Source organism: Dendronephthya gigantea, unplaced genomic scaffold, assembly GCF_004324835.1.
Source record: "Dendronephthya gigantea isolate DGI-Jeju-01 unplaced genomic scaffold, DenGig_1.0 000129F, whole genome shotgun sequence".
Lineage (NCBI taxonomy): Eukaryota > Metazoa > Cnidaria > Anthozoa > Malacalcyonacea > Nephtheidae > Dendronephthya > Dendronephthya gigantea.
The window spans coordinates 419,490-446,804 of NW_021163139.1; the positions used below are offsets into that span (position 1 = coordinate 419,490).

The 27,315-nt window shown below is 42.9% G+C and overlaps 5 protein-coding genes across 5 annotated transcripts; 1 reads left to right on the forward strand and 4 right to left on the reverse strand.

Moving 5' to 3' along the window:
• Positions 1-116: 116 nt before the first annotated feature.
• LOC114536037 (ras-associating and dilute domain-containing protein-like) lies at positions 117-8,868 on the reverse strand. Its single transcript, XM_028557392.1, has 12 exons — positions 8,547-8,868; positions 7,625-7,811; positions 4,364-6,042; positions 4,030-4,067; positions 3,659-3,917; positions 3,124-3,531; positions 2,810-2,960; positions 2,329-2,697; positions 1,568-1,809; positions 1,380-1,445; positions 923-996; positions 117-812 (listed from the first exon to the last, which is right to left on the reverse strand). Exons 1-12 carry the CDS (start codon positions 8,796-8,798, stop codon positions 713-715), a joined length of 3,825 nt encoding a protein of 1,274 aa, XP_028413193.1. The 5' UTR covers positions 8,799-8,868; the 3' UTR covers positions 117-712.
• Positions 8,869-9,110: 242 nt separating this feature from the next.
• On the reverse strand, positions 9,111-12,721 carry LOC114536056 (RNA-binding protein with serine-rich domain 1-B-like). Its single transcript, XM_028557414.1, has 6 exons — positions 12,681-12,721; positions 12,357-12,518; positions 11,771-11,919; positions 11,253-11,673; positions 10,226-10,726; positions 9,111-10,135 (listed from the first exon to the last, which is right to left on the reverse strand). Coding segments are annotated over exons 1-6 (1,476 nt in total). The 5' UTR covers positions 12,683-12,721; the 3' UTR covers positions 9,111-9,894.
• Positions 12,722-12,801: 80 nt separating this feature from the next.
• LOC114536004 (protein-lysine N-methyltransferase EEF2KMT-like) lies at positions 12,802-15,367 on the forward strand. Its single transcript, XM_028557347.1, has 8 exons — positions 12,802-13,011; positions 13,175-13,370; positions 13,539-13,654; positions 13,729-13,784; positions 14,047-14,447; positions 14,633-14,693; positions 14,854-14,942; positions 15,342-15,367. Exons 1-8 carry the CDS (start codon positions 12,871-12,873, stop codon positions 15,365-15,367), a joined length of 1,086 nt encoding a protein of 361 aa, XP_028413148.1. The 5' UTR covers positions 12,802-12,870.
• On the reverse strand, positions 15,193-19,665 carry LOC114536046 (testis-expressed protein 2-like). Its single transcript, XM_028557403.1, has 7 exons — positions 18,451-19,665; positions 17,766-18,175; positions 17,220-17,496; positions 16,688-17,085; positions 16,079-16,345; positions 15,815-15,935; positions 15,193-15,726 (listed from the first exon to the last, which is right to left on the reverse strand). The coding sequence occupies exons 1-7, from the start codon at positions 19,528-19,530 to the stop codon at positions 15,643-15,645; spliced, it is 2,637 nt and encodes an 878-aa protein (XP_028413204.1). The 5' UTR covers positions 19,531-19,665; the 3' UTR covers positions 15,193-15,642.
• Positions 19,666-25,720: 6,055 nt separating this feature from the next.
• Positions 25,721-26,982, reverse strand: LOC114536005. Its single transcript, XM_028557348.1, has 3 exons — positions 26,845-26,982; positions 26,621-26,761; positions 25,721-26,415 (listed from the first exon to the last, which is right to left on the reverse strand). The coding sequence occupies exons 1-3, from the start codon at positions 26,980-26,982 to the stop codon at positions 25,750-25,752; spliced, it is 945 nt and encodes a 314-aa protein (XP_028413149.1). The 3' UTR covers positions 25,721-25,749.
• Between the last annotated feature and the right edge of the window lie 333 nt (positions 26,983-27,315).

Below are 27,315 nucleotides of genomic sequence, written 5' to 3' on the forward strand. Positions count from 1 at the left end.
TTTCAGACAGTGACTGGGAAACTAGAACCTCCCTGCGTTCAAAAACTCTGGCGATTTAATAGTTCAATTTAGCTAAACTAGAAGATCTCGAGATCATAAGAACGTATACCTTGATTTAGAGTCATTGTACATTTGCTGATAGACTTAAATACAAAAATAGGTTTCGTTAAAATATTGTATACAAAACTATTTTAATTTAATCATTACGACTTATTGCTTAGTGGTCACTAGAGTATAAAGCGTAGCTTTCTAGACTCACTTAAGAGAGTTAAATAATGTTTGCGAGCGTTTTATAGCTATAGGTAAGATCCATAATAAATATTCATTCCAGATGTTATAATTGCGTCTGTTAAGTATAAGCCAAATTTTAACTATATATAATTTATATTCAACATAATCTGTGTATAAAACTATAAAATTTCGATCCCCCATGCACGAGTAAGATTTGAGATTTGTTGGCAAAATGATTTTAGATGATTAGCTGAATTGAAAAAAAAATATTAAGATCATCGCTAGGCGTTTACCAAACCCAAATCACGAGAGAGAGAGAGATCGGTTAAAATATTGCTATTTCGATAAGTGCCGATGTTCGTAAGTTCTAATCTTCGAAGGTTTAGGTAGAAAATGCTATGGTTGATAGCTGCATGGCTTCCGCGCTTCAAATCCTCGGGCATATTGAATCTGCATTAGCAGTTTTACTTCAGACCTCCGGCTAACACGTTGAGGCAGTGATCTTCATGGCGACACTCTGATCTGATTTCGCGACAAGAAATGTCAAGTGATTACCAGCATTTCGAATTAACTTCATGGCACTAGCAGATAATGAAAACATACTTTGTTTTAGCTATTGAAAGAGAAACTAAAATGTGCAAACAGTCCATTCATTTGATAATCCGTTCAACTTATTTGAGTTAAAAAATACCTCTGGTAATCTGCCCCCACTAAACTGGTGCCATTTACTGCGAGAATTCGGTCGCCCAGTTTCAAACGGCCATCCTGCGATTGTAAGAAATATCATGAGAATTGAAAGCATTGTATCACATTTTTATGCATTCAATAATTAATCTCACAACAGCCTATAGAAATAGTTAGCACATTGATAAAAGAAAACAGAGTTGCATGGGAGTTGACAAGCGAGAGTTTGTTTGTATGAGAGTTTCATCAACTGTCATGTTCTGGTCAAACGAGAACAAGAGTTGCATGAGAGTTGATGAGAGTTGACAAGCGAGAGTTTGTATGAGAGTTTCATCAACAGTCATGTCCTGGTCAAACGAGAACAAGAGTTGCATGAGAGACTCATCAATTGTCAGTATATCAGGTAAGTCAACCTTATTTTACCTGGGAATATATGAGTAAACAAGGTTATATATTATTCGTACCTTTGCTGCGGGTCCTGTTGCAACCAATGTCCGGACATAGATTCCGTTGGACTTCAATGGCGTGTACTAGAAATAAATAATATGATAGTACAGGAATTTCTCGACGCTTCTTCCTCACAGTTGTTCTTCCCAAGACGGTCAACTTGAGCTATAAATAAGGCACAGAGAGCCAGGGAAAGAAATCTTACCAAGCCATCGATGAGGCCAACTCCTATTCCCGTATCACCTTTGTTTAGCTCGACAACGAACACGTCATCTTGCGCATCGCTTCCTCGGCGATAATATTCTTCATCTAAAGCGCCCTCGGATTGGTTGGATTGTACCTCAAATTCCGGTTTCTGGCCCGCGTCGCGGGATCTCCGAGCTTTTTTAGAAGTCCTGCTGGGATGCGCTATGTCGCCCCAGGAAGCACTCTTTGATATACCATTTACTGGAAGATATGATGATGATATCAGTTCAAAACTGTTCTTTCTAGAAGTCCAGTAAGGATCATCTCTTATTGACGTAGTGTTACTACAGGAGAAAACCTAAACTAAACTAACTTTATTTATACTTGATAGCTCTATCAGTTCTAAACTGTTCTTCCTAGAGGTCCAGTAAGGATCATCTCTTATTGATCCAGTGTTACTACAGGAGAAAACCTAAACTAAACTAACTTTATTTATACTTGATAGCTCTATCAGTTCTAAACTGTTCTTCCTAGAGGTCCAGTAAGGATCATCTCTTATTGATCCAGTGTTACTACAGGAGGAAACCTAACCTAAACTAACTTTATTTATACTGGATAGCTCTATCAGTTCTAAACTGTTCTTCCTAGAGGTCCAGTAAGGATCATCTCTTATTGATCCAGTGTTACTACAGGAGGAAACCTAAACAAACATTAGCTATACTGGAAACTCAGACGGTCGTGTTGTGTTTACTGCACAAAAGAAGCCTAGTATTAGCGTACCGTGATTTTTTAAACGGTTGCTCAGGCGGTTAGGATCAACGTTGTTTAAAGTCGGATCGCTTGAGCTGAACGTATTCACGAGCTTCTTCGGGCTCGCGGTCAACGAGGTCGGTGGACTGGACTTGGCTGAGGACAAAGGCGTTGAATGTCGAGAGGTACCATCCGAATCAGGGGCCTGGATCAGCACTTGTGGTTGCCTTGGGGTAGATGTTAGCAGTTGGGGATCTTTTCCAGACCCAAAGCTCGCTTTGAGGTTATCAAGAGTTTCTTTTACAACCGGGTGAGGGGAATCGGATTCAAGGTCGAGTAGATAGTCGGAGGTTGGAAACAAGAAAGGTGGGTGGGTTGAGAAGCTTTCTAATATTTCCTCTAAAACAATCGATAATATTTCATTTTTAAAGTATCTTTTCTACTTTTCTAAAGTGAAACATGTTTCTCAAAAGGCAATTGTATATCTACAACGCACGATAGAAGTTCTTACCGTCCTTGAGCGCGGAGTCAACTTCGTCGGGTATTGGACGCCACTCGGCAGGTCGTGACTTGCCGGCACCGACTTGATACTCGGTGAGGATTTTGTGTAGTTGAGCGGCGTTTAATACAGGGAAATCGTGACGCAGACTTTGCCAGGTGGCCTGAAAAATCAACGATCAGATGTATCTCAGAAATCATGCGTGGGAATTAATAACAAGTGTATTGAGCCCAGAAAGGTATTGTGAGGACAAGAAGCTCTTGTGCTGAAGGGTGTGAAGCTGGGAGGGTGAGGGAGGAGGTGACCCCTAACCCCTCCCCCCTTACCTGCAGTAACTGTACTTTGGGCGTGGCTAAAACATCAGCGGCAGACGAAAGTTTTCTCAAGTAGTCGGCGGCTTCTTCTTGGAGCCCAACATCTAAAGCCCATCCTTCCAACAAATCCAGATTGCCACGAATCTGTGCGCCTTTTGCCCAGCGGTAGAACTTCCCACCGGCACCGCGGTCCATGAGCGTGTTGAAGAGCGAGGCGTTCGTGAAGAAAAACAGATACGCGAAAAGTTGACGCACGATTTGATGGTGGACGTGAAACGACGTGATAAGGTCGTAGACCGTTTGAAATATTTGAACAACGATCTCGGCGCCCTCCAGTTCATCTCCATCCCTGCCTTCGTCATCTTCCAGTTTTTGAAAAGGATTTGTGTCCAAAATGAGCGGCAAAGCAACGTAAAGCACCTTAAAGATAAAGTTTTTATTCAGATAAGCAAAATTGAAGATCACGCGAAGAAAAACAAATCCTCACGAGGACAAAATAAATGTTCACGTGAAGATTGTGTAGATCCGACGCATGGGAAAAACCTACCTTCGTAAGATGATACACGGTTTGCTGAAAGGTAAACATGGCGACTTCTTCCAAGACATTCAACAGTTCCTCGTCGGCGTTAGCTAGAGCTTCTTCCTCTGGATCGTTAGACGCGCTATTCACGTGAAACGTGCCTGGTAGATACGTGGACAGGTTGTCTTGGAGGAAATGTAGCATCTCCAAAGCATTACTCATCCAGAACAATATCTGTTTGAGGTCAGGAATAATTTCATTCAAGGACTTCAGAGGGTCGATTTCACTAAAAAAATGAGAAAATAAAAATATATTATATAAAATAGCTCTAGAGACCTACAGAGACCTACAGTGTTGTATTGAAATTGTTAATAATATTTTAAGTTGGGAATACGGACCCTTCTACATTAGTTTCTGTGATCCCTTTTGTCTTTTCCTGAAAAAGAAAGAATCATTCGTGACAACGCTAAAGATACAACGAATACAAAACTATAAATGAGTTAATTAAGTAATTCAGATTTCCTCCTGCAATAACACTGGATCAATAAGAGATGATCTCTAGAAAGTACAGTTTAGAACTGATAGAGCTATCCAGCATAAATAAAGTTACTTTAGTTTAGGTTTCCTCCTGTAGTAACACTGGATCAATAAGAGATGATCCTTACTGCACCTCTAGCAAGAACAGTTTAGAACTGATAGAGCTATCCATGGTAAACTTAACTAGTGACTCACCCAAGCCACACCCTGTATCAAGTTCGTTACTTTCAAAATCAATCTTCGCGTATCGACGTCAGTATGATTAAACGCGGAGAATTCTATGGCAAGAATAAAGAGATACGACGCAACCAGCTCAAAATCATCCTCGTGGGCTGGCTCACAAATGGTTACCAAATATTCCAATAATTTGTCTTCGTCTTCCAACTCGTAGGACAAGCTCAGTCGCTTCGGATTCCTGGCAACCTGTTGCATTTGAATGACCTGCGCCTTCCCATGCGCGCTTGCGTGATGGCCGTTCCCAGCCGCGCCGGGAAGCCAGTCGAGGATAAGGTTCGAATCTATGATCCTAAGTGGATCTTTGTAGAGAAACACGTAGTGAGAACCAATCTGTAAAAGGTCGCCTGGAGTTAAGAGGATCGCTTCAGTGATGGTCATTCCGTTTACCAACACCTCGCAATTTGGAAACGGCTCAATAAAAACATTCTCCAAGACACCTTCCTCAGACTCAGCGACGCTCTCGTTGTCTGCAGGGAATTTTTTAAAGATCTGACAGTGTTGTGTCTGTAGATCATCGCTGTATAGCGGAATATCGGGGTGTTTTTTACCAATGGTTGGCCGACCTATCACCATTGTTTCCTCGTCTAGACGATGAAGAAGATAGTCCTCAGCGATCCCGCTTCCCCGAATTAGCAGCAAATAAGGGACTTCAATTGCAGTGCTCACATTGAAAGTAAGGTTCGAATGGCTAATGCTGCCGTCATCGACGCGCGAGCGCTGGGGCGAATCAAAGGCCCCCGATTCGCTACCTTCAGATGTGGTACTAATGCTTGGCTGTTTCCGAAGTAACGCTATATCTGGCGGTTGACTCACGATTGTCGCCTTCTTACGGGCGATTCCGTTGTTTGCCGAGCCAGCCCCGGCGCCATCTACAGCATCTACGGCACTAGCCTTCCGATGAAGTTCGAACCTTCGCGAACGATTACCAGACGGTTGCCATAGCGACTGAAGCACCAATGGGTGCTCCTTTTCACCAACCACCCTGGCGTACTCAGTTACCCAACGCATTTGCGTTTCTTTCTCAGTGGAAACCTTCCGAAAATACCCAACTACATCGCAAAGCACAAACTCCTCCGGATCTGCCGAATCAAGCTTATATTTTCCCAAGGCCTGCCTGACAATCGAATCCGCATCGGAATTTGTCGTGGCCTTTACGCTCTTATAGTTCGAATCCTGTGAAATCCCTGAGCCGAAAACTTTAAGCACTCCAGGGACCATGTGATTCGTTGAGAGCTCAGAGCCTCGCTCGAGAGTGCGATTTTTTTTAGGAAGTTTCAAGACTGCTCCCAGAGAACGTCCCTTCGTCCTGTGAGCTTGGTTCTTTTTAGGCTTAGGAGAGTTTTGAGCCTTCTTGTCGTAGACAGCTCCAGCGGTCATTTTAATGCTTTTATCGCGGCCAGCGTACATGAAATCGTAAACTCCGCCGCTAAGCGGTCGATCGCGCTTTTCAATCCTTCCTCCGTCCGGTCGCAACAAAACATCCGCGTTTAGTTTACCGTTTGTCGCGGGGTTTGCCTCATTCGGGACATCTGTGGCCAGCTTCTCGTCTTTATTGATACGCAGAATGAAGCGTATTGGTTTAGTTGCATTGAGAGCAATAACCAAAGGCCACTCGGTTTGATCCAAACAGATTTCATCTAAAATAGAATAAAGAAGCTTGTTAAATCACTGGGTAAGAGTACGTAGTTCCGGCAGCGAAAAACAGACGTCCGTATTTAAATATTCTCATTCGTATTCGCCAAGTGCGAGACAGAAATAGCGTTCTTGTGGGTGCGATGAGAGGTTTCATTTTCAATGAATATGGCAGAATTAAACGTCGGGCGTTTAAAATCAGCCTGCAGTTCGCTTGGAAATATATACGATCATGAATTGTTGATTGAGAATTGAGATCTTACAAGATGTATATCAAGTGGAACCGACTTCTGTTCGTCTGGAATAGGCCGATGCTGTCAAAATGCGCAAATCGATCTTAGGTAAGTTGTCGGCTTCGATTCAAACGTACGTCGATGATATCCGAAATCTACGCTGTAAACGTCAGCGTGACGACATAATCAACTCTCGACATTTGTCCCGTTAACATCGAACAACAGCCAAAACCGTCCCGACAAATCGTATAAGTTAAAACGCAAGTAATTTAACCACTATTTTCTGGCAGATCGTAAGAATTCTTCAACTGACTTGGGGCAATAATTGAACAATATTTCAGCCCTTAGCACGGCGCGAAATCTTTCAAAAAAACTTTCGTGACAGCAGAGTTAGACTAGGATGTACTTTTTTCCTTTAGGGAGACAAAAAAAAGGTTACTAAACCATAACAAAGGCGTGTCCATGAGTGTCTCTTATTGGCCATTAAAAAAACTTTTTTACAGGGAGGTGGGTGAAAGGGCAAGCAACTAAACACCCCACTCATACACAAGTCCCAACAATGAAACAAATTATCTCCGGACAAACTTGATGATAGAGATTATCTATATGAGTCGAGCTGACATATATGTCGTTTATATTTCAATAAAGGCTTATTTAAAACTCTGTTTGTCAATCGATTGTGCTTTGCGCAAAACGTAGAGGTCGATACCTTAATTAGTCTGTCATCGTGCGCTGTATCATAACGGAAAGTACTTTTTGTGTAATTACAATCCCTTAACCACTTGTCATCCACTTAAATGTTACCCCTCGGGATTATTTACTTTGGTATTTTTACAAACGAAATCGCCGGTTTAAGCAAGTCTACTTTTGGAAGGCTGTCAAAAATACAGTTTAAAAATGTTTCCTTAATTAGTAGACGTCTCTCCAGCTTTCTTCATTCGGGGTTTCACTAAGTCTTGTGTAAATAAAGAGGTTTAAAAGCGTTTGATATTGCCTTCAAAAACATGCCAAATTCTTCCAAAACTGTTTCAAACCCACGCAATATTACTTCGGTGAGGTATTAAACGAAATTGTACGGTATATTTGGCCTGTTTTGCCTTTTTTGGTGAGAGAGACAAATGAAGTTTTTATAAACAACTTCTAAGAGGAGTTTGTTTAAAAAAGAACAATCTAGCAGGAGAATTTACACATAGATTACCTAGAAATTTACATTACAATAAGAGAAAGGCCACTTTGAGAGAGTAGCATCGCTGTCTCACGCGCTGACTGACTCTCACGCGCTCGCTTTTGTAATCTGCTATCACATAAGGAAAGACGTCTGAAAATTTATCGGGAAAAAACGTAGAGCACTGACCTTGTTCTTGAACTGCATACAGCTTTGAGAATCCGACGAGTTCCGCTTCTAATCCTGGCCTAAACTTCTCCACAAGAGAAGGCAAAAGTTCTTTGACCGTCGTTCGACTATTCAGCTTAACTGCTTTCGTGAGCTCTTTTCCTCCATCCAAAAAGTAAAATCTCAATGCCCCTTCGTAATTCAAATTCTGGAAACGAAAATTGACAAAAGGTTACGGCCATCTACAGGAGAAATTTCCACGTCGAAGATTATAAAAAAATGAGAATGCTTACACAATATCATGTAAAATACAGAATGCTTACAGACGAAAATTTGTAACATTTTTTAATTCGATTTTGTAGCAAATTTCGCAATTCGAAAACATTCTAATCACAGTTTGGAATGTGTCAAATGTAAACAATAGACGTTCGAAATTTGTCACAATTTAGTGGAATTAAAAACGGCAGTTTAATAGCAGACAACACGGTAGTTAACTAATTTAGATCAGTCTGATAGATAATTTTAGTACAGTAAAATTATATTCGAGCATATTTCCTGTATTTTGGCAAGAGAATACAGAAATCGAGCAGCGAAGCGACGTGCTTCACCTCTAGTATTTATTGACATTAGCAGAATTTGCACATTCTAACGAGCCTCTAAACATGCGAAATCACAACATCTAAATTTATGGCCTGTCAAGCAGTGGTGAAAGCGGGTTTAGACACGATTATCCGTGAGTGAACAGCAGATAAAAGGTTATATACAGTGAGTTTCTTTTAAGTAAATAAAATGTAATCGTTCAGCAGCAGCACTGTGGTATTTGAATTTCACAAAAGCGTCTCGCCACAAATAGGTACACCGACATCAATGTGAAATCTAACCCCCCATAGATTGTTCTTTTGTGATCTTTAGCCCTGAATAAACCGAAGCAAGGGCAACAAACCTCCCTAGCCAAGATTTTAAAAGCACCAAGCTGATTTCTCTTATTGTAAGCTGTTATTTTATCGTATAAATCGCGTTGCTGGTTTTCCAAATCGGTCTCTTCGTTTTCCGGCACTCCGGCGAGACTTTCCTGGTGTGCTTCTCGGGCAACGATTCGTAAATGCTGTAAAATTCGGGGATCTGACAGAATATTGGAACTAGATCGCTTCGAAAACAACCCCTCGGCCTCGTCCGAGTCGACAGTGGAGCCCATTTGCGTGAGCTCTCGCTCAAAAATACAATTCCTTCAGCGCGAGGATATCAATTTTTCGAATGTTGTTATTTTTGAGTATCAAATTGTGACATGGTAAACACAAGATGCATCACGGGAAATCACCGAACAAATTTGAATATTCTGGGCTTGGTTACGATGGTTAATATGATTGGTTAATATTTAATAGCCGACAAACGTGATTGGCTAATTATGAAGTTCTCAATAGTGCACAGGAATTTAACTCACATTAATTTACTTTTATTAAAAGCGCACGAGCGCTAAAGTGAATTTCAAAACATATAGATACCCCACAGGGCTCATACAATACATTATTATCTCTATTGAAAGGAAGGAAACTTTGGTAGGTAACACCACCAGCTTTCTTCCGTGTGAAACGATTTGTCATGACAACCGTGCACAAAGACAAAAGACAAAATAATACGAGGAGAATGCGTGGTGTCAAGTGTAAAAAATCTTGATAACATGTTAACAGGTGTCTAAAAATCTGACATAATTTTAATCCTTCTAGGGCCGGTTTTACGAAAGCTGAAAAGCGCGCTAATAACCAAGAGTTTTGAAACTTTTCAAGCATTAACTCTGTCACGAATAGATCTTCTCAGCTCGACTCAAAACTTTGGTTCTGAAAAATAGATAAATCTTACGATTGCAATGAATTCATATCAGATAACCCAGCGTTGTTAGCTAGAGTTGTTTCAGCAAAGATTAGATTATATGTTTTTTAATTGTCTATTTCGTGGTTGGTGAAATGTTGAACACGAGAAATAATAAATACAATGATTTTTAAAGCGTTTTTAAATCTTCACCGTAAGATGCAACGCAATTTTTTTTGCTTTAGGTAAAACCAAAAAACCGTCGTTGAAATGATCAGTTCAAGTTGATATTATCTTTTTTGGTCAGGAAAACTTCATTGCCTTGCAAGTTACAGGAGATTACTCTGGGGACAAGCCTTAGCCAGGCACACTATTGATAAAAATCTGCATATCTACAATGATATACCAAAAGTAAAGTGTATGGACGATGGTTTTCAGGTGGTTCTGTACCATGAAGCCAAGGTGGCGAACTCCAGCGTCTAATATTACCCGGAAGATGAGCTGGAACTGGATGATCTGCGCTTGAAATTGCGTCCCTTGAGTGGTGACCGCGATGGAGATCGGGAAGACGAAGATCTTGCCTTGCGTCGGGGGGAGCGTGAACGAGAGTGAGATTTTCTACGATTCGCTGGTGGTCTGTATGATCTTGGCGGAGACCTTCTTCCGGGGGGTGGAGACCGTTGTGGGGATCTTCTTCGTACAGGGGACCTTCTTCCGGGCGAAGACCTGAAAAATATTTTAGTTGGTCATCTTAATTAAACACTTTGACATGTGCAAGTCACTGAACGGGGGGGGGTGTGAGATCTGATTCCTTACCTTCGGGCCGGTGGGGAACGTCTCCCGGGTGATCTTCGAGCAGGCGACCTTCTCGGGGAGGAACGGCGCGGGGGAGAACGACGTGGTGGCGAACGGCGAGGAGGGGAGCGACGCCCGGGGGATCTTCTTGGAGGGGAGCGTCGCCACGATGGACGTCGCCGCACGGGGCTGTTCTTCCGGGGTCTTGGTTCTCGTTTCAAACGTTGATCCAAGACGAACTGAGCTAAGACTTCTTGTCCGTCAATCTGACCACCGTTCATGTGTTTCATAGCTTTCTCACAGTTCTGAAACTCTTCGTACTCCACGTACGCGTAGCCGGGGTGGACCAAATTCCTACTGGTAGGAAGATCGACACTGGATACTTTGCCGTAGACGCTGAAAATCTCCAAGATGTGGTCGCGAGTCACGTTTCGGGATAAACGATTTACGCACAATTTCTTGGTCTTTGGACTGGGCGTGCGTCGCTTTCGAGGAGACTTGGAACGAGAGAGGGACCTTGACCTAAAAATTATTTCAGATATTTCATTAGTTTAAAGCCTGGCAACCAAGATTTTTTAAATTTTTACCATGCAGTCCAATATAATCTCACTGTTAAATGAGTAACTCTACTGCAAAAAAATGCGCTTTCAACCCTCATGAAGGTCTGCTTGCAATTTAATGCCTGAAGATTTTAGTCATAGCTAGACGAGTGATTGCAATTTAATATGACAGCAAATGTATGTGAGTGTTTGTTGTTTTATGGCTGTTACCTTGAAATGCATCCAATATGCCAATGGCATTTTAGTCGTCGAATGGTTGCATGTAATAATATTGCATTAGTTGTACTCTATGTAACTGACTGGGCAAGCTCAAATTTTTCTTTATTATGGTGGGAATTACCAGATTCCACCATGGTGATGGTGATTTTTAACCTTGACCAGTTGGTTACCCAAGATAGCACCATCACAATGGTATTTCTGGGAGATGATTTCACACGTCAGAGGAAGAGAGCAAAAAGATAATAATAATACTAGAGTAATAGTCTAACCTTGACCGTGAGTCCGAGGGGGATCTGCTGCGACGGCGTGCCCCGGGGGTGGAAGATTTTGATCGTGACCTGTACTGTCTTGGTGGTCTCGGACGTTCCGTAACATTGGGTCGGATCCGCTCATTGGATGCGGATCTTGAGCGTGAGGGGGCAACCTTAGGTTTGGGAGGTGGGGTTTTCTCCCGCGGGGGTGGGGGTGAGGGTGATAGTTTCTTGGGAGGTATCACAGGTGGAGGGCTGGGTGACTTCTTGGGAGGTGGGGAGTATTTTGGTTCAGGTTTCGCTTCTGGTTTGGGCTCTACCTTCTCTGGTTTCTTCTCTGGAGTGGGCTCTGGTTTAGGTTCAAGTTTCTTCTCCACAACTTTCTCAGGTTTTTTTGTCTCTTTTCCCTTTGCTTGTTTCGTGGAGGGTTTAGAGCGCGCTGAAATACAAAATGCAATGCTTTGACAACGACACTAAAGGCAAACATGAGTCTGAGAGCAGCTGTAATTTACTTGAGGCTTTTGCTCAAAGCTTACCTTTTCCCTTCTTACCAGCACCACTAGAGCTGGAGCTGCTGGATGATCTTGAACTGCTTGAGGAATAACTACTGCTGGAACTGCCGCTGCTGGAACTACGAGAACTGCCGCTACTTGAGCCACTGGAACTGCTTGACCTCGATGAACCACTAAAGAAAAATTATGAAGGTTTGTATTTTATATTCACCTGTCTGCTGATGGGGCATTCAGCTTGTAAGATTGTTGGTAAGATCTTGGTAAGATCTTGGTAAGATCTTGGTAAAATCATGATGGAACCAGCAAGATCATGTTAGAATCATGGTTCACAGATCTTAGCAAAAACTGAAATCATGGTAAGATAATGGTGTACAGATCTTAGTTAAGATCTTGGTAAAATCATTGAAATCAATCATAGTGAGATTCTTCACAGAATAACTATGCCCTGCCAGGTAACAGGCAGTTTGCATAGTAAAATATTTCATTTCTTCCTAGAGCAGGCAAAAGCGCTCTTATGCTCTGCATTTTCTTTCAGAAATACGGCAAATAATAGCATCTGACATAGACATTACTCCAACTATTCCTGTCATATTGTATCATAGTATCCTACCTGCTTGACGACGCTCTTCGTTTCTTAGTTTTTGCATTATCCTTTGTCGACTTCTTTGTAGGGCTACGTCCTCTACTGGGTTTCTTGTTCGCTTTCGTAGTCTTACCCTTGCTTTTTGCACCTTTTCCCTTCGGTGACTCTGACCGACTACGTCCTTTCGCCCTGCAAGAACACGTTGATAATGAGTCGAGATATTTGACAGAACGCAAGAACTTTTAGTGCAAAACGAAGAGCATTTTAAAGAATACACATTGAACTCGAAATTTAGCACAAAAATACAGAGAAATTTCAAATAACTAGCAAGGATTATAGGATTTTACTTACATTTTTGGAGAAAAATGACAACAAAAATCAAGATGGCGGGTTTTGCGCCCACCAAGTTATCACGATATTAAGCGGTTGCCCGTGTGTGTAGTACTACCATCTAGCGCTTCGCAAAATGCTGTTTTTGTAAGATAAATATGATTAAAAATCGATATTTTTGTGCTAAAAAGTCGCAGAAAGCAGCCATTCCATGGCAGATTTAAACGATGCATTATGCTCCGTACAAAAACAGTATTTTCAAGTGGTAGGAATGAAATTTTTTGACTGGGAAAAATTGAAAAATTTGACCATTGAAGAGACCAGCTCTCAACAAATAGCTGTCTTAAATGCAGTATGTAAAATGATTAAATAATATTATATCCAAGTAATTAAAGATTTCTGAGCTGTACTGCATGAGCACGTCCTTCTCAATAAACTGGCCTTGCCCTTACTGCAAAATTTCAGCGGCTAGTGGCTTATAATCCTAATACAAATACAATACCATTCTTTGTCAGACAGTATTCCATCCTCTGAGCCAGAAATACCCGCCATCAGACAGCTATAAGTTATCATTTTTGAAGTCATTACTGGCCATGTATGAGAACCAGGGCAGGGAGGCATGTGATGACCTGTACAGCCTTATAGGCAAGCTTATGGCTGAGAAACATTCTCCAGGAAATGACTTTATTTACAAGTCATATATTATGGTAAGCTCACTACAAAACAATACATGACTTATGAACTGATTGGTCACTTGGAAGTTCCTTCAATATTTCAAATAACCTGCCAAAATGACTTGGCATACTAAGTTAACATTTTAAAATCAACCCCACCTCATTCAATCCCTATCCTCTTGAGAAAAACAATTTCCAATATCATGAAATGCTGTTGCACATTCCTGCATCTTGCTTTATCAGCCATGCGGTCAAGTTGTGACGCTCTGTGAGTCGAAGCAGGTTGTTTCACAAGGTACAACTGGACTCAACACTTGGCAAGTGAGTAAACATGGGTTTAGAGCAATCATATAATTACTTAATCTTCATTAGTGGAATTTGACTTTGGTTCCTAGGCAGGGATGTACCTCAGTAATTGGGTTGTACAGAACAAAAACATATTGGAAGGAAAGTATGTATTGTGAATATGGTCAAATATGGTCACCTCTCTAATACAGAGACCTCTCTAATAAAACTGACACCTCAAATACGGATACCCTCTCCCTCTCCCAATAAAGACGACCTCTAACCTCTGTAATATGATAATCTCTCTGTTTGGAAAACTTTGGACATCTCTCAATTAGACACCACTCGAACTTACAAAAACCTCTCTAATATGAACATCCACATAAACAAACCTCCCGTCTAATACATCAATATTTTATCAATCGAAGGAATATCCTGGAATTGGGCTGTGGTGTCGGTCTTCTCGGGCTGGTATCTCTGCATTCCTGCAACCCACAAACGTACACCTTCACCGATCGCCATGAACAAGTGTTAAACAAAGTCATAGAAAATCTGAAGACTAATGGCTTCAGTTCGGCGAAAACTAAACGAACATTTCAGCGATGTCAAAATGAAGGCGGAACTAGCGGTGAAGAAAAGACGAACATTTCAGACGAATTGAGAGGCCTGTTCAGTTCATTCAATGGTCGGGCGTGCAGAGCTTGCAATTTACAAAGAGATAAGAGTGTTTTTAACGATGACTGTTGCGCTGTAGTTGATCAAATTGATTGGGAAAGATGTTCTGTGGAGGAGATAAGAAAATATCGCCCTGATGTCATTCTTGCCTCAGGTAACCACAGCCAACAGCCTCCTTCAATCGACTTGCATGGACCATTTGATCTGACGGGGGTGAGGGAAGTGCCGGTGCCATCTCCTCTCACAACCTGTGCTTACCCTTACCTGCAATCTCCTCCCACCTCTTCCCAGCGAGTATTTAGGATTGGAGAAAACACGAGCTATGTTTTACCATTTTAGATGTCATTTTCGATCCGAGCAGTTTCGAGACGTTAGTTAAGTTAATCAAGGTTCTTTTGAGGTAATTTATTTTGATAAAGTTTTAGTTCGTTGTTATGGAGAACGGGCAATGACCCGGTGAATACTTTGATTGATGTCAAAATCTCATCCTAATAAGTTTTTTCCGGCATTACCTCGACCATTTTAATTCATGGCCTCTCTTCCTCCTAATTTCTGCACAGCGAAAGAGTTCAAAATCACCAGCCTGTAGCTTACATCGCTTCAACGATCAGAAATAAGGAAACCTTCGAAAAATTCCTCTTAATTTTAGGTGAGTCACTGCACGGTCAAATCTTCACTCCTAAATTCCTAGAATCGAACTGGCTTGCTATTAAATCAACCGATTAGTAAATATAATTTCAAGTTGAAAACATTATTTGATAAATCATTATTTAGTCTTTTTACTTATTTTAGATCAATCTGGAATAACGAGAAATCAAATTGATTTTGATGATCACGGGAGCTTTATAATTTATGACCAGACATCTGAGATTATACTACTTCAATTACAACACTCGTAATTCACAATTCTGTTTATTTTATTTAACATATTTTCTCTTTTATATATATTTCCTGTTATTTCTAAAATACAAGCTTTTTGTTATTAGTCTAAATTAATGCCATTTTATACTTTTAAATTTTATTTCTATTCTTTTCTTTTATTTAAAAGTAACCTATGCTTTGTACAACCACTGACAATTTAAACTAAAGTTTACCCATTTTAACGATTTCATATTTACATAAAATTTATTGGCTTAAACCACTGAACTCGAGATGACCTGGACAGTCAGTCTCTTGTGAATCACCGTGACTCGAGAGCCCTGGATTCGAGACATTTAACACGAGTTCACAAACCGTACTTTTAAAAATTTGCCTGCAAAATCAAAACGGTCGCCCGAACAGGTTGACGTTCCAGGTCATCTGGAGTTCAGTGACCTGAAATTTCATTTCATATTCACAAAGCTTACACGCTAAGAAGGCGGGAATTTCTCCTCGAAACCGCTGTCCATGATCCGTATCGTCAAATCCTCCATATTTGGAAGAACGAACATATTCTAAAAACAAGAAATGCGTCAGGAATAGGTTGAACTAGGATGGAGAAGAGGAAATGACAATTGTAAAGGCCTGGCAATGTGTTGTTACCTTAAACTCTTGTTTCAACTTGTATTCTATCCATTCTGTCACGTGTGTAAGACGAACGTTTCGTTCCCCCAGTTTTGGCCTCGCAATCAGGCTCAATAATGGGTTGTTATGGAAACCAAGCCTGAAGCAAAGCGAGATGAATATTATTGTTAGATTTGGCATACACTGAACCAATAAGGCATGACCTTATTAGGCATCCTTAAACACTCCCCCCCCCGTGATTTCGTATCATTTATATCAGAATTCACCAGATTAATATCTTACCATAATCTGTTTGAAGGAGGGGGTGGAATATTTGCTGCCAAGGTGCCACGCAATCGTACGACCTCAACGCTCAACTCGATGGGCAAATTTGAGAATTTCTCAACAGCTCTTTGTACGACCTTCGTCTCTGCGGCTTTCTGCACCCATTTCGACTTCGCCACTTTCTCCAGCATGTTCAAAATTCTCTTTCCCTTCGGATTTTTCACTTTTCCCGCCCAGCCTTGATTTTCCTGCTCTGGCGTGGATGAAGCACTCGAGGTGACCGACCTAAACAAATACACCGTTTATAGTTGTTAGAAAAGAATTAATATACTACATGTAGCATTGTTTCAGAAAAGCTCAGGCTATGTACTATTTCTGCCACTTAAAGTTTACGCAATTACGCGCGAAAGATTATACACTTTTATAGAATTACAGCGTTACATTCGCTTGTGATATAAAATCAGTGAATTTCGGAGTTCGGACGGCTGTAATTTCCACAAGCTTTTCAACATTTCATATTTCGTGTTTCGGGCTGATAATAGTCTAGATCAAAATATGTTCTGGACTAGAATCAACTATTGTTCCCACAAGGTTGCTTTTTCAAACCCAGAGTCTAACGATACCAACCTTTTTTCACCATCCATTTCGCTGTCAGAGTTCAGATTCTCCCCACCACTCGCTGAACCATCGCTTGAGGGTGTTGGACTCTCTGCAGCATGGAACGACGTCGGGGCATCGTCCCAGACCCCCTCATCCACGTCGCTATGCTCACTCTCTGTGCTGCTGACGTCACTATAGTTACCATCCTCGCGGCTAAATTTAAGAATGACCTCATCACCATCACTCTTACCATGATCTGTGAGCTGCTTCAAATAATACTCCAGATTGATCATCGTTTCAATGGTCAACATGATTCCTCCTTCATAATCGACTTCCAAGTCGACCCAGATCCCCCGGTTATCCTGGTGTAGATTGTGAGCGCGTTGGATTTTGGGTAAAGCATTACCCAACTTCATATCAGTGACCTGGGGACGAATTCAAAATTCTTCAACCTTCTCAACAATTTCTCAACAGCTTCAAAAATACTTCTTGAACATGTTTAGATATTACATATTTCCTTGAAATCTTTCATTAGTAAAGACTTTGTGAATGAACCCACCTTTAAATAGCGAATGAACAGAGGAAGTTTCATTCTTGATATTTTATTTTGTATTCGGTTTTTGACTTTGTTATTCCAATATTCACTTTTCCAAACATCCCAAAACAGTCGTCCCAGCAGAGCATTCACCCAGGTCAACTGCGTTTGCGATGAAGATTCTTTCCCAGTGCCTATCAGCTCTTGCATGTGTCGATGAAAGTTTGTCTGAGTATTGAATATATTTTCAATGTTGTATACATGAGTCTTGGGCTTGAGCACCTTCTCAATGCGGTAATACCTAGGGAAAGTATTCATTCATTTGTCAATCCATTTTTATAACCAGATCAGAGACCACTTCGGATATTTGGGTGACCGCCATGAATGTCAAATGTGGTGGTGTCAAAGGATTAAGGGTTTTGAATTCAACAGCTGGATTAAGTTTAAAGACAGGGTTATGATTACAATTTGGATTAGGGCTCTAGTAGGAAGTAAAGTTAAATCGATTTTTGTTGATACAGAAATTACCATCCAGATGTAAGATTTGGATCAGTGCTAAAGATTACTTACCATTCCTCTTTAGCACGGCCTGTGGGGCTAAACAGGTAGATTTCCTCTGTCACCGAAGGCAACACAAAGGACTCTTGGACTCCAGGTGAATCCTCTGAACTCAGCTTCTCAAAAAGTTTCAAATGGATTGGATATTTCTTGGCCCAGAGTCTCTTGAGCGTCATTGTATCAGGAACGAGCTCAATCTCACCACCATTATCCAAATCATATTCTTTCAAACTGCTGAACTTTACGCTATCATTCTCAACAAGCATACTACTTCTCTTGATCTTAGGAAGATCGTCTTCACGTGGGGTGTGCAAGGTCAGAATGTGGGAACAAAGGCTGGCGTATACCGGTTGAATTTTCTCTGGATCACTAAAGTCAACCGGTTCCAGTGGACTATAGCTTGTGGCTTTGAAGAACCAGCCCTGGACATAAAAAACATGGCTGGGATTATTCCTGGGAATGCTAGAAGCTAATTAATAGATGGTCATTCAGCAAATAGACCCTAAGCTAAGTTAGTTGGGCTGGGGTTTGATGTATATCAGCCTACCCAGTTTAGGTGCTACTTTTATAAAAAAGAAATTATTTAAAAGGAGATGGATTGCCAATCACATTAAACCTTCATTAGATAGTCTCTATCAAGGCTTGAGATTCATTGAACCTCCAGACAGCTCAACACAGCTGCAGAACACACACTCACCTCTAGATCATAATAATGCTGGTAGGGTTGAAACAGCTTGCTGGATGAATCCATTTGTATCCTCTTCATTTCTTGTTCATGTTCCAACACGTCCCTCTTGTAACGTTCCTCGTCGCTCATCTCCGGCGTGAGCAACCACATCAGGGCGAACACCAAAAAGAACATCAGAAATCCCCCAAACACAAATCCGTTCATAAATGATGTAGACGGGAGCATAAAGTAGAGGAAAAGGATGGTTGAGACAATAAGCATGTTGTACAAAGGTATTTCAATTTCGGTTGTCGCATTGTCCTGTTTAACCGAGGAGTGGACAGCAGAATTTACATTCCCCAGGCCAAAAGGCATGATTAATTTAGAGCTTTCAGCCAGAGCTGAGACAACAAAGCGATTTGTTTTAGTGTCCCCCTTGAGTTCCACATGGTTCTTTCCTAAACTTCCTTTTTCCGTTTCGGGGCTTCCTCTTTTGTCCATTTTTTGCAAATAGCTGAACTTCATTTTAGAATGGACAACTAAATTGTCGCCTCGTTTATGTTCTGGCGGGTTCGCAGAAAGGCTGTCGTTTCCATCAGAATCTCCGTCGTTCTTCTGAGAAGAAGACTCGTGTTCTTGTTCGAAATGAGACGTTTTGAAAACAATCTCATCTACGTCGTCATTCGGCTCACTTTGTTGTGTCGGCTCTTCGAAACTCGGCATTTCGTTGCCGCTGTTTGGACTTGGTGATTTCGGCAGAAACGGTAAAGGCAGGGCGGAGAATATAGAACTTGTCCCAGAACTAGGCGAAGAAGCTTGTTCGCCATGCTCACTGCTCGGAGAGCTTTCACTTTTCGCTTCCGTATTAATCGGTTCAGTCCGCTCAGACTGAACATCTGGCAAGCTTTCTTTGCGAACGATTGAAATCTCCTCGTCGGATTCATTTGCATCGTCTCGTCTGAACCGGATCGAAAATTGTTCCGGTTTCTTTGGACTGTCGTCCTGCAGTTGTTGTTGAACTGTCGCGTCGCCCTTTCTAATTCGCGATGGCAAAGGGGGCCTTGGAGGACCCATCTTTCTCGATATCATTCTCGATCTAACAGCGGACATGGTTTTGAGTGAAAGCTCGATAACTGCGCCCTAATTTAGGCATAATAAACAGCCAAAAACCACAGAATTCTGGCTACAACATTTGTCAAATCGACCCGATTCTGCCATTGATATCAAAGCTGAATCATGTAAATTGTAAACATCAACACGAGACGAGCCTGCCGTACTCGAGAGCGGTCTTTGTTTTGGGATACGGTAGTTACTTTATGTGACCCCTATTATAATGTATCACATATTATAGTGTATCACATACCTTAGTCCTCCTCAGTCTCCCTCAGCCATCCTTAGCCCTCCTTAGCCCTCCTTAGGCCTCCTTAGCCCACCTTAGACCTCCTTAGCCATCCTTAGCCCTCCTTAGACATCCTTAGCCCTCCTTTGGCCTCCTTACACCACCTTAGCACACCTTAGCACTCCTTAGCCCTTCTTGGCCCTCCTTAGGCCTCCTTAGCCCTCCTTAGCCATCCTTAGCCATCCTTAGCCCTCCTTAGACATCCTTAGCCCTCCTTAGCCCTCCTTTGGCCTCCTTACACCACCTTAGCACTCCTTAGCCCTCCTTAGGCCTCCTTAGCCCTCCTTAGACCTCCTTAGGCCTCCTTAGCCCTCCTTAGCTCTTCTTAGGCCTCCTTAGCCCTCCTTAGCCCACCTTAGACCTCCTTAGCCCTCCTTAGCCCTCCTTAGACATCCTTAGCTCTCCTTAGCCCTCCTTAGGCCTCCTTAGGCCTCCTTAGCCCTCCTTAGGCCTCCTTAGCCCTCCTTAGCCCTCCTTAGCCCACCTTAGCCCTCCTTAGACATCCTTAGCCCTCCTTTGGCCTCCTTACACCACCTTAGCACTCCTTAGCCCTCCTTAGCCCTCCTTAGGCCTCCTTAGCCCTCCTTAGCCCACCTTAGACCTCCTTAGCCATCCTTAGCCCTCCTTAGCCCTCCTTGGACCACCTTAGCCCTCCTTAGACCACCTTAGCCCTCCTTAGGCCTCCTTAGCCCTCCTTAGACCACCTTAGCCCTCTTTAGCCCTCCTTAGGCCTCCTTAGCCCTCCTTAGCCCTTCTTAGCCCTCCTTAGACATCCTTAGGCCTCCTTACCACTCCTTAGCCCTCCTTGGACCACCTTAGCCCTCCTTAGACCACCTTAGCCCTCCTTAGCCCTCCTTAGGCCTCCTTAGCTCCCCTTAGCCCTCCTTAGCCCTCCTTTGGCCTCCTTAGCCCACCTTAGCCCTCCTTAGGCCTCCTTAGCTCTCCTTAGCCCTCCTTAGCCCTCCTTAGGCCTCCTTAGCCCTCCTTAGCCCTTCTTAGACATCCTTAGCTCCCCTTAGCCCTCCTTAGGCCTCCTTAGGCCTCCTTAGCCCTCCTTAGCCCTCCTTTGGCCTCCTTAGCCCACCTTAGCCCTCCTTAGGCCTCCTTAGGCCTCCTTAGCCCTCCTTAGCCCTCCTTAGACATCCTTAGCTCCCCTTAGCCCTCCTTAGGCCTCCTTAGGCCTCCTTAGCCCTCCTTAGGCCTCCTTACCACTCCTTAGCCCTACTTGGACCACCTTAGCCCTCCTTAAACCACCTTAGCCCTCCTTAGCCCTCCTTAGGCCTCCTTAGCTCCCCTTAGCCCTCCTTAGGCCTCCTTAGCTCCCCTTAGCCCTCCTTAGGCCTCCTTAGCCCTCCTTAGACCACCTTAGCCCTCCTTAGCCCTCCTTAGCCCTCCTTAGCCCTCCTTAGACATCCTTAGCCTTCCTTAGCCCTCCTTAGGCCTCCTTACCCCTCCTTAGCTTACCTTAGACCTCCTCAGCCCACCTTAGACCTCCTTAGCCCTCCTTAGCCCTCCTTAGACCTCCTTAAACCTCCTTAAACCTCCTTAGACCGCCTTAGCCCTCCTTAGCCCACCTTAGACTTCCTTAGCCCTCCTTAGCTTTCCTTTGACCGCCTTAGCCTACCTTAGACCTCCTTAGCCGTCTATCTTCTTATTTCTTTCCAAAAATATATCACATTACACGGAAAATACATAACATACCTTTTAAAGTGCTACCGCAACGAAATTTTCGACCCCATTTTTATTGGCTCAATTTAAAGTTCTGACTTTCCTGATTTCATTTTTGAAAACATAATCAAAATTGGCTTTCTCAAAAGATTTTTATAGCTTTCCAAAGTCGCGATTTTTGCCACTTAGACATGCGAACTTTTGCTCCGCCATAATGTAGTTTGTGACGTAGAAAGAGTACCGATTCTTAGCATGGCGTAAAAATACTAGTGTTAAGTAGCCTCATCGACGAAGAAGCTGCGTTTCTTACAGTCCCTACTAAGCCAGTATTCATCAAAATTATTAAATATCTTACATATGTTCCTAACGAAAAAATGGATCGCCAAAGTCGAAGAAATATTGAATTTTGTTCCGACTTTCTGTTTCATGGTGCGGTTCTTTGCGCGGCTAAGTCGATTTCAAAGATTCGTATATGACTCTTGTTTAGCAAGATCCCTTAAATAAAAGAGTATCGAAAGAAGATTCTGTGCATACATTTGATGTCTGAACTGATCGTAGCACAAGTTGAAAGCTAACTGATATATAGGCAAAGGCTGATTTTACCATCAATGCGGAGATACTTTGCGCGCACATGCATTCATGCTGAATAAAGCTGATGTTGGCCTTGGTGTCTTAATGTGCACGGCGAGTGCCGTTTCATAAGACATTGAAGTTCAATTTAAATCAGCAAGGATGGTGTTTCTTGAGTATTTATGCATGTAGATAAAAGGACCTGTGTTAGTGTGTGTTTCAGTTTGATATATTTCGATACGCGCTATTGCAAAACAGTGGCAATGTGGCATTTACAATAGCCAGTATATTACTGTTTATGGTTTGCGGGAATATATCGCATAGCATACACCAATATTATCAGTAACAAGGACATCATATCATTGCCTTCGTCTTGTTTTACTGAAAGGCTAAGCAGTTTTTTTAAGTTCTTCAAGATCGTCTTACGTAGGACTTTGTGGCATAAAGGACTATGCGGCACAAGATATACATGCTTATATATGGCATATATTACTACATTATATCTCTGTCAGACGGGCTAAGACTAGTTTGAATTTTCTAACAAATCGGCGTATATTTTCAGACCCTTTACCAGGCATTTCTTCAATATATGTTAGTTAACAGAATTAACTTCCATTTCAAAATAAAATGATTTGGTTCTCCGCGTCAAGCTCGAAAATTTGAAGCGGACAACACACAAGCTATATATATTACCATAAGCTTCGAAATATCGGTACTCGTTATGACGTCACATCAGCAAACATGGCGGCTATAAAAGTTCGCATTTGATACCGAGGTTTGAGGGCAAAATTAGTCAACTTCTACTTAACACACAAAAGTCATATATACATCAAATTGTTTCTAAAAGGCTGAATATTTGTTTAGGCTAATAAAAATCGGGTCGAAAATTTCGTTGCAGTAGCACTTTAAGGAGGTCTAAGGTAGGCTAAGGAAGGCTAAGGAGAGCTAAGGATGTCTAAGGAGGGCTAAGGTGGGCTAAGGAGGGCTAAGGAGGCCTAAGGAGAGCTAAGGATGTCTAAGGAGGGCTAAGGTAGTCTAAGGAGGGCTAAGGAGGGCTAAGGAGGCCTAAGGAGGGCTAAGGAGAGCTAAGGATGTCTAAGGAGGGCTAAGGAAGCCTAAGGAGGGCTAAGGAGAGCTAAGGATGTCTAAGGAGGCCTAAGGAGGCCTAAGGAGGGCTAAGGAGAGCTAAGGATGTCTAAGGAGGGCTAAGGAGGGCTAAGGAGGCCTAAGGAGGGCTAAGGAGGCCCAAGGAGGGCTAAGGTGGGCTAAGGAGGCCAAAGGAGTGCTAAGGAGGGCTAAGGAGGCCTAAGGAGGGCTAAGGGGAGCTAAGGATGTCTAAGGAGGGCTAAGGAGGCCTAAGGAGGGCTAAGGAGGCCTAAGGAGGGCTAAGGTGGGCTAAGGAGGGCTAAGGAGGCCTAAGGAGGCCTAAGGAGGGCTAAGGGGGGCTAAGGAGGCCTAAGGAGGGCTAAGGAGGGCTAAGGTGGTCTAAGGAGGGCTAAGGTGGTCCAAGGAGGGCTAAGGAGTGGTAAGGAGGCCTAAGGAGGGCTAAGGAGGGCTAAGGATGTCTAAGGAGGGCTAAGGATGGCTAAGGAGGTCTAAGGTGGGCTAAGGAGGGCTAAGGAGGCCTAAGGAGGGCTAAGGAGTGCTAAGGTGGTGTAAGGAGGCCAAAGGAGGGCTAAGGAGGGCTAAGGATGTCTAAGGAGGGCTAAGGATGGCTAAGGAGGTCTAAGGTGGGCTAAGGAGGGCTAAGGAGGCCTAAGGAGGGCTAAGGAGTGCTAAGGTGGTGTAAGGAGGCCAAAGGAGGGCTAAGGAGGGCTAAGGATGTCTAAGGAGGGCTAAGGATGGCTAAGGAGGTCTAAGGTGGGCTAAGGAGGGCTAAGGAGGCCTAAGGAGGGCTAAGGAGTGCTAAGGTGGTGTAAGGAGGCCAAAGGAGGGCTAAGGAGGGCTAAGGATGTCTAAGGAGGGCTAAGGAGGCCTAAGGAGGGCTAAGGAGTGCTAAGGTGGTGTAAGGAGGCCAAAGGAGGGCTAAGGAGGGCTAAGGATGTCTAAGGAGGGCTAAGGATGGCTAAGGAGGTCTAAGGTGGGCTAAGGAGGGCTAAGGAGGCCTAAGGAGGGCTAAGGAGTGCTAAGGTGGTGTAAGGAGGCCAAAGGAGGGCTAAGGAGGGCTAAGGATGTCTAAGGAGGGCTAAGGATGGCTAAGGAGGTCTAAGGTGGGCTAAGGAGGGCTAAGGAGGCCTAAGGAGGGCTAAGGAGTGCTAAGGTGGTGTAAGGAGGCCAAAGGAGGGCTAAGGAGGGCTAAGGATGTCTAAGGAGGGCTAAGGATGGCTAAGGAGGTCTAAGGTGGGCTAAGGAGGCCTAAGGAGGGCTAAGGAGTGCTAAGGTGGTGTAAGGAGGCCAAAGGAGGGCTAAGGAGGGCTAAGGATGTCTAAGGAGGGCTAAGGAGGTCTAAGGTGGGCTAAGGAGGGCTAAGGAGGCCTAAGGAGGGCTAAGGAGTGCTAAGGTGGTGTAAGGAGGCCAAAGGAGGGCTAAGGAGGGCTAAGGATGTCTAAGGAGGGCTAAGGATGGCTAAGGAGGTCTAAGGTGGGCTAAGGAGGGCTAAGGAGGCCTAAGGAGGGCTAAGGAGTGCTAAGGTGGTGTAAGGAGGCCAAAGGAGGGCTAAGGAGGGCTAAGGATGTCTAAGGAGGGCTAAGGATGGCTGAGGGAGACTGAGGAGGACTAAGTATGTGATACACTATAATATGTGATACATTATAATAGGGGTCACATAAAGTAACTACCTGGGATACTTGGTCTTGTCGAGAATGTTTCATTAGCAGTCGATTGCTTAATAACCACGACGATGTACATATACATAATACATATGTGTTCAGTTTAATTTTTATTCCAGTTTAAACCCTAGAATTTACGTGCATCGAGTGAAGTGCCAACCCTTTAAACCCTAGAATTTACGTGCATCCAGTAAAGTGCCAAAAATCTCAATTGATTTACCCTCACCTATTCCCGGCATTACCATCCTATACACATTAACCACGCTTGCTCTTGTCAGCTACCTCTGTAGCTCGGGGCTCAGTGGCAAGAGCATTGCACCGACATCGCAAAAGCGTAGGTTCGATTCCTACGGTTCTTACTGGACCTCTAGGAAGAACAGTTTAGTGATAGAGTTTGATGAATTTAGGTTACCTTTCTTGGTAAACAAGGGATGATCATTTCTGGTGTTTGTTCACACGATCCGTTTTTGTCGAATCCAATTCACTGATTTATTCACTCGTGACGTATGGAATATAGTCTGTTATTGATAAAGCAGTATTGCATTAGTTTTAGTTCATTTGCTGACCATATACATGCAGCAATAGACAAAAACACCCATCAGAACTGTAAATTGTACCCAACAAATTGGATCGTGTGGCCGGTGACGTGTGGGGAGACAAGAAAGACTGTCGTGGGCAGACAAGGTCACAAGGAAGAGCTTAGCGGTCAGGGGTTTGTTTCTGTCGGAAACAATGCATAGAACACTGCATGGAATACAGTAGTTTACTAAAGATACAGATTTAGTTAATCAAAAACAACTATACAAGCAATTGTAACTGTTTAGTAATGAATTTATTCAGCATAAATTATCATTCACTCATACAGTTTAATTTTGAAACAGTAAATTATTTTCCGTAAAATCCCAGGCATGATTTGACAATGTTTTACACGACATCACCGCCGAACCACCAGTTTGTTGTGGCGCTTGCGTCAGCCGTGCAACGGAAATTTGGATTAACTGTGGAATAATAACCAAAATTATCTTCTGAAGAAACTGCGCCCTGTGTTGGGTCAAAACCACAAGTTTTATAGCTGCTGTCTGTATGAAGGGATGATTGCAAATCTTGCCACCACGGCATGTCACAATCACTGCACTGATGACCACGGATATTCACATATTCTACCCTCTTACATACTCTCCATTGCCTAAAGTTCACAATGTCAAAGTCTCGGAATTTTCCTCTAACGTAATCAACATAATCAACGCCATGGGTTGGGAAACTGCAGGTTGCTCGCCAATGAGTAGACTGGGCACTAAGATCATTCATCATGCCCAAACTCATTCGGTATTTGTTCCAGTTTAGGAAACCTGGATCGACTGGGGCGTCCACAGATAAAAATGTGCTTCGAAATTCTGTCATGTCTTTATTCCTTGTAGCCCAGGACATGACTAGTGTCCAGGCTTTTCCTGCCTCTGACGTCATATCACAGTAAACGGTGATGAGATTGGAGCTGGCGTCATAAATATTGTAGTAACCGTTGGTTTTTAAACCGTTTCTTGCATGATCCAAACAACTTCGTGGCTTAGCCACAGACCAAGTTGGAGTCGACTAGAAAAACAGATAAAAACCACACAGACACATTAGATTACTTCTTTGCTATTTAAGACGGATTTTGAAAGTTGACTTGAATAACATTAAAAAATCTTTTTTAACGTGTTTCCCTGTCCTCGATTTAGTCACTTTACTGTGAAGAGAGAAACTCCCATAGCAACAAGACGTCTATGAATCGTTTAAGAAAGAACGCAACACTTACTGTTTGACAGCTGAACAGCTCAACACGTAAGGCAGCATTTCCATGCCAAGTTCTGGGTGAAATTCTCACAAACCTGGCAACAACTGGAGAATTGAGGCGATTGGTTACCACACCAGTACCATCACTGTTACCAACGAATATCTGGAATTGGAAGAAAAATGATGAAATAATTCTTCCAGGCATTTCACGAGCAAAAGTAAGCTGCCATTATTATTTTTGCACACCTTATTTCTACCAAATTCTTGATAAATCGACCAATCAACGCCATTTTCACTGTATATGATGACGTAAGACTCTGTCCATTCGTCAGCAGAGCAACTTCCCCGGGTAGCGACCGCTGACACGTTTGCCAGACTGCCCATGTCGATTTGAAGCCACGATGAGTTTTGACCAGTGTTGTTTTCCGGTGCCCATGCGCAGTCCCCGAGTTGATTTCTCAGACGAGCAAAATGTGGCAAGTGCGCGGCATTTTGAACGGAAGATGACGTCATAGCAAAATCTGGTATCCTGCCTTTCTCAACTCCAAGAGGGACGTTATAACATGGAGGAGCTGAAGATGAAATATAATTTTGACAATGTTTTCGTCTACGGAGGCCATCAAGACATGTGAAATCTAACAGTGTCTTGATCATGGCCATGGGGCTAAAGAAATCCGCATCACACGCAGAAAGGCTCAGTCTATCTTAACCATAATC

Excerpts from the sequence above, each read along its gene's own strand:
- LOC114536037 (XM_028557392.1), bottom strand. The coding sequence starts at position 8,798 with ATGGGCTCCACTGTCGACTCGGACGAGGCCGAGGGGTTGTTTTCGAAG. Across the intron at positions 6,043-7,624 it reads GTATGCAGTTCAAGAACAAG|ATGAAATCTGTTTGGATCAA; the intron begins GTCAGTGCTCTA and ends ATTCTATTTTAG. Across the intron at positions 2,961-3,123 it reads CCAAAGTACAGTTACTGCAG|GCCACCTGGCAAAGTCTGCG; the intron begins GTAAGGGGGGAG and ends TTGATTTTTCAG.
- LOC114536056 (XM_028557414.1), bottom strand. Across the intron at positions 11,674-11,770 it reads TGCTGGTAAGAAGGGAAAAG|CGCGCTCTAAACCCTCCACG; the intron begins GTAAGCTTTGAG and ends TTTGTATTTCAG. Across the intron at positions 10,727-11,252 it reads CCCTCGGACTCACGGTCAAG|GTCAAGGTCCCTCTCTCGTT; the intron begins GTTAGACTATTA and ends AATAATTTTTAG.
- LOC114536004 (XM_028557347.1), top strand. The coding sequence starts at position 12,871 with ATGGCAGATTTAAACGATGCATTATGCTCCGTACAAAAACAGTATTTT. Across the intron at positions 13,012-13,174 it reads AAATAGCTGTCTTAAATGCA|ACAGTATTCCATCCTCTGAG; the intron begins GTATGTAAAATG and ends ATTCTTTGTCAG. Across the intron at positions 14,943-15,341 it reads AAAATTCCTCTTAATTTTAG|TAACCTATGCTTTGTACAAC; the intron begins GTGAGTCACTGC and ends TTTATTTAAAAG.
- LOC114536046 (XM_028557403.1), bottom strand. The coding sequence starts at position 19,530 with ATGTCCGCTGTTAGATCGAGAATGATATCGAGAAAGATGGGTCCTCCA. Across the intron at positions 17,497-17,765 it reads GGCCGTGCTAAAGAGGAATG|GTATTACCGCATTGAGAAGG; the intron begins GTAAGTAATCTT and ends TACTTTCCCTAG. Across the intron at positions 17,086-17,219 it reads TGTTCATTCGCTATTTAAAG|GTCACTGATATGAAGTTGGG; the intron begins GTGGGTTCATTC and ends ATTCGTCCCCAG.
- LOC114536005 (XM_028557348.1), bottom strand. The coding sequence starts at position 26,982 with ATGGGCAGTCTGGCAAACGTGTCAGCGGTCGCTACCCGGGGAAGTTGC. Across the intron at positions 26,762-26,844 it reads AAGAATTTGGTAGAAATAAG|ATATTCGTTGGTAACAGTGA; the intron begins GTGTGCAAAAAT and ends TTCCAATTCCAG. Across the intron at positions 26,416-26,620 it reads AGCTGTTCAGCTGTCAAACA|TCGACTCCAACTTGGTCTGT; the intron begins GTAAGTGTTGCG and ends CTGTTTTTCTAG.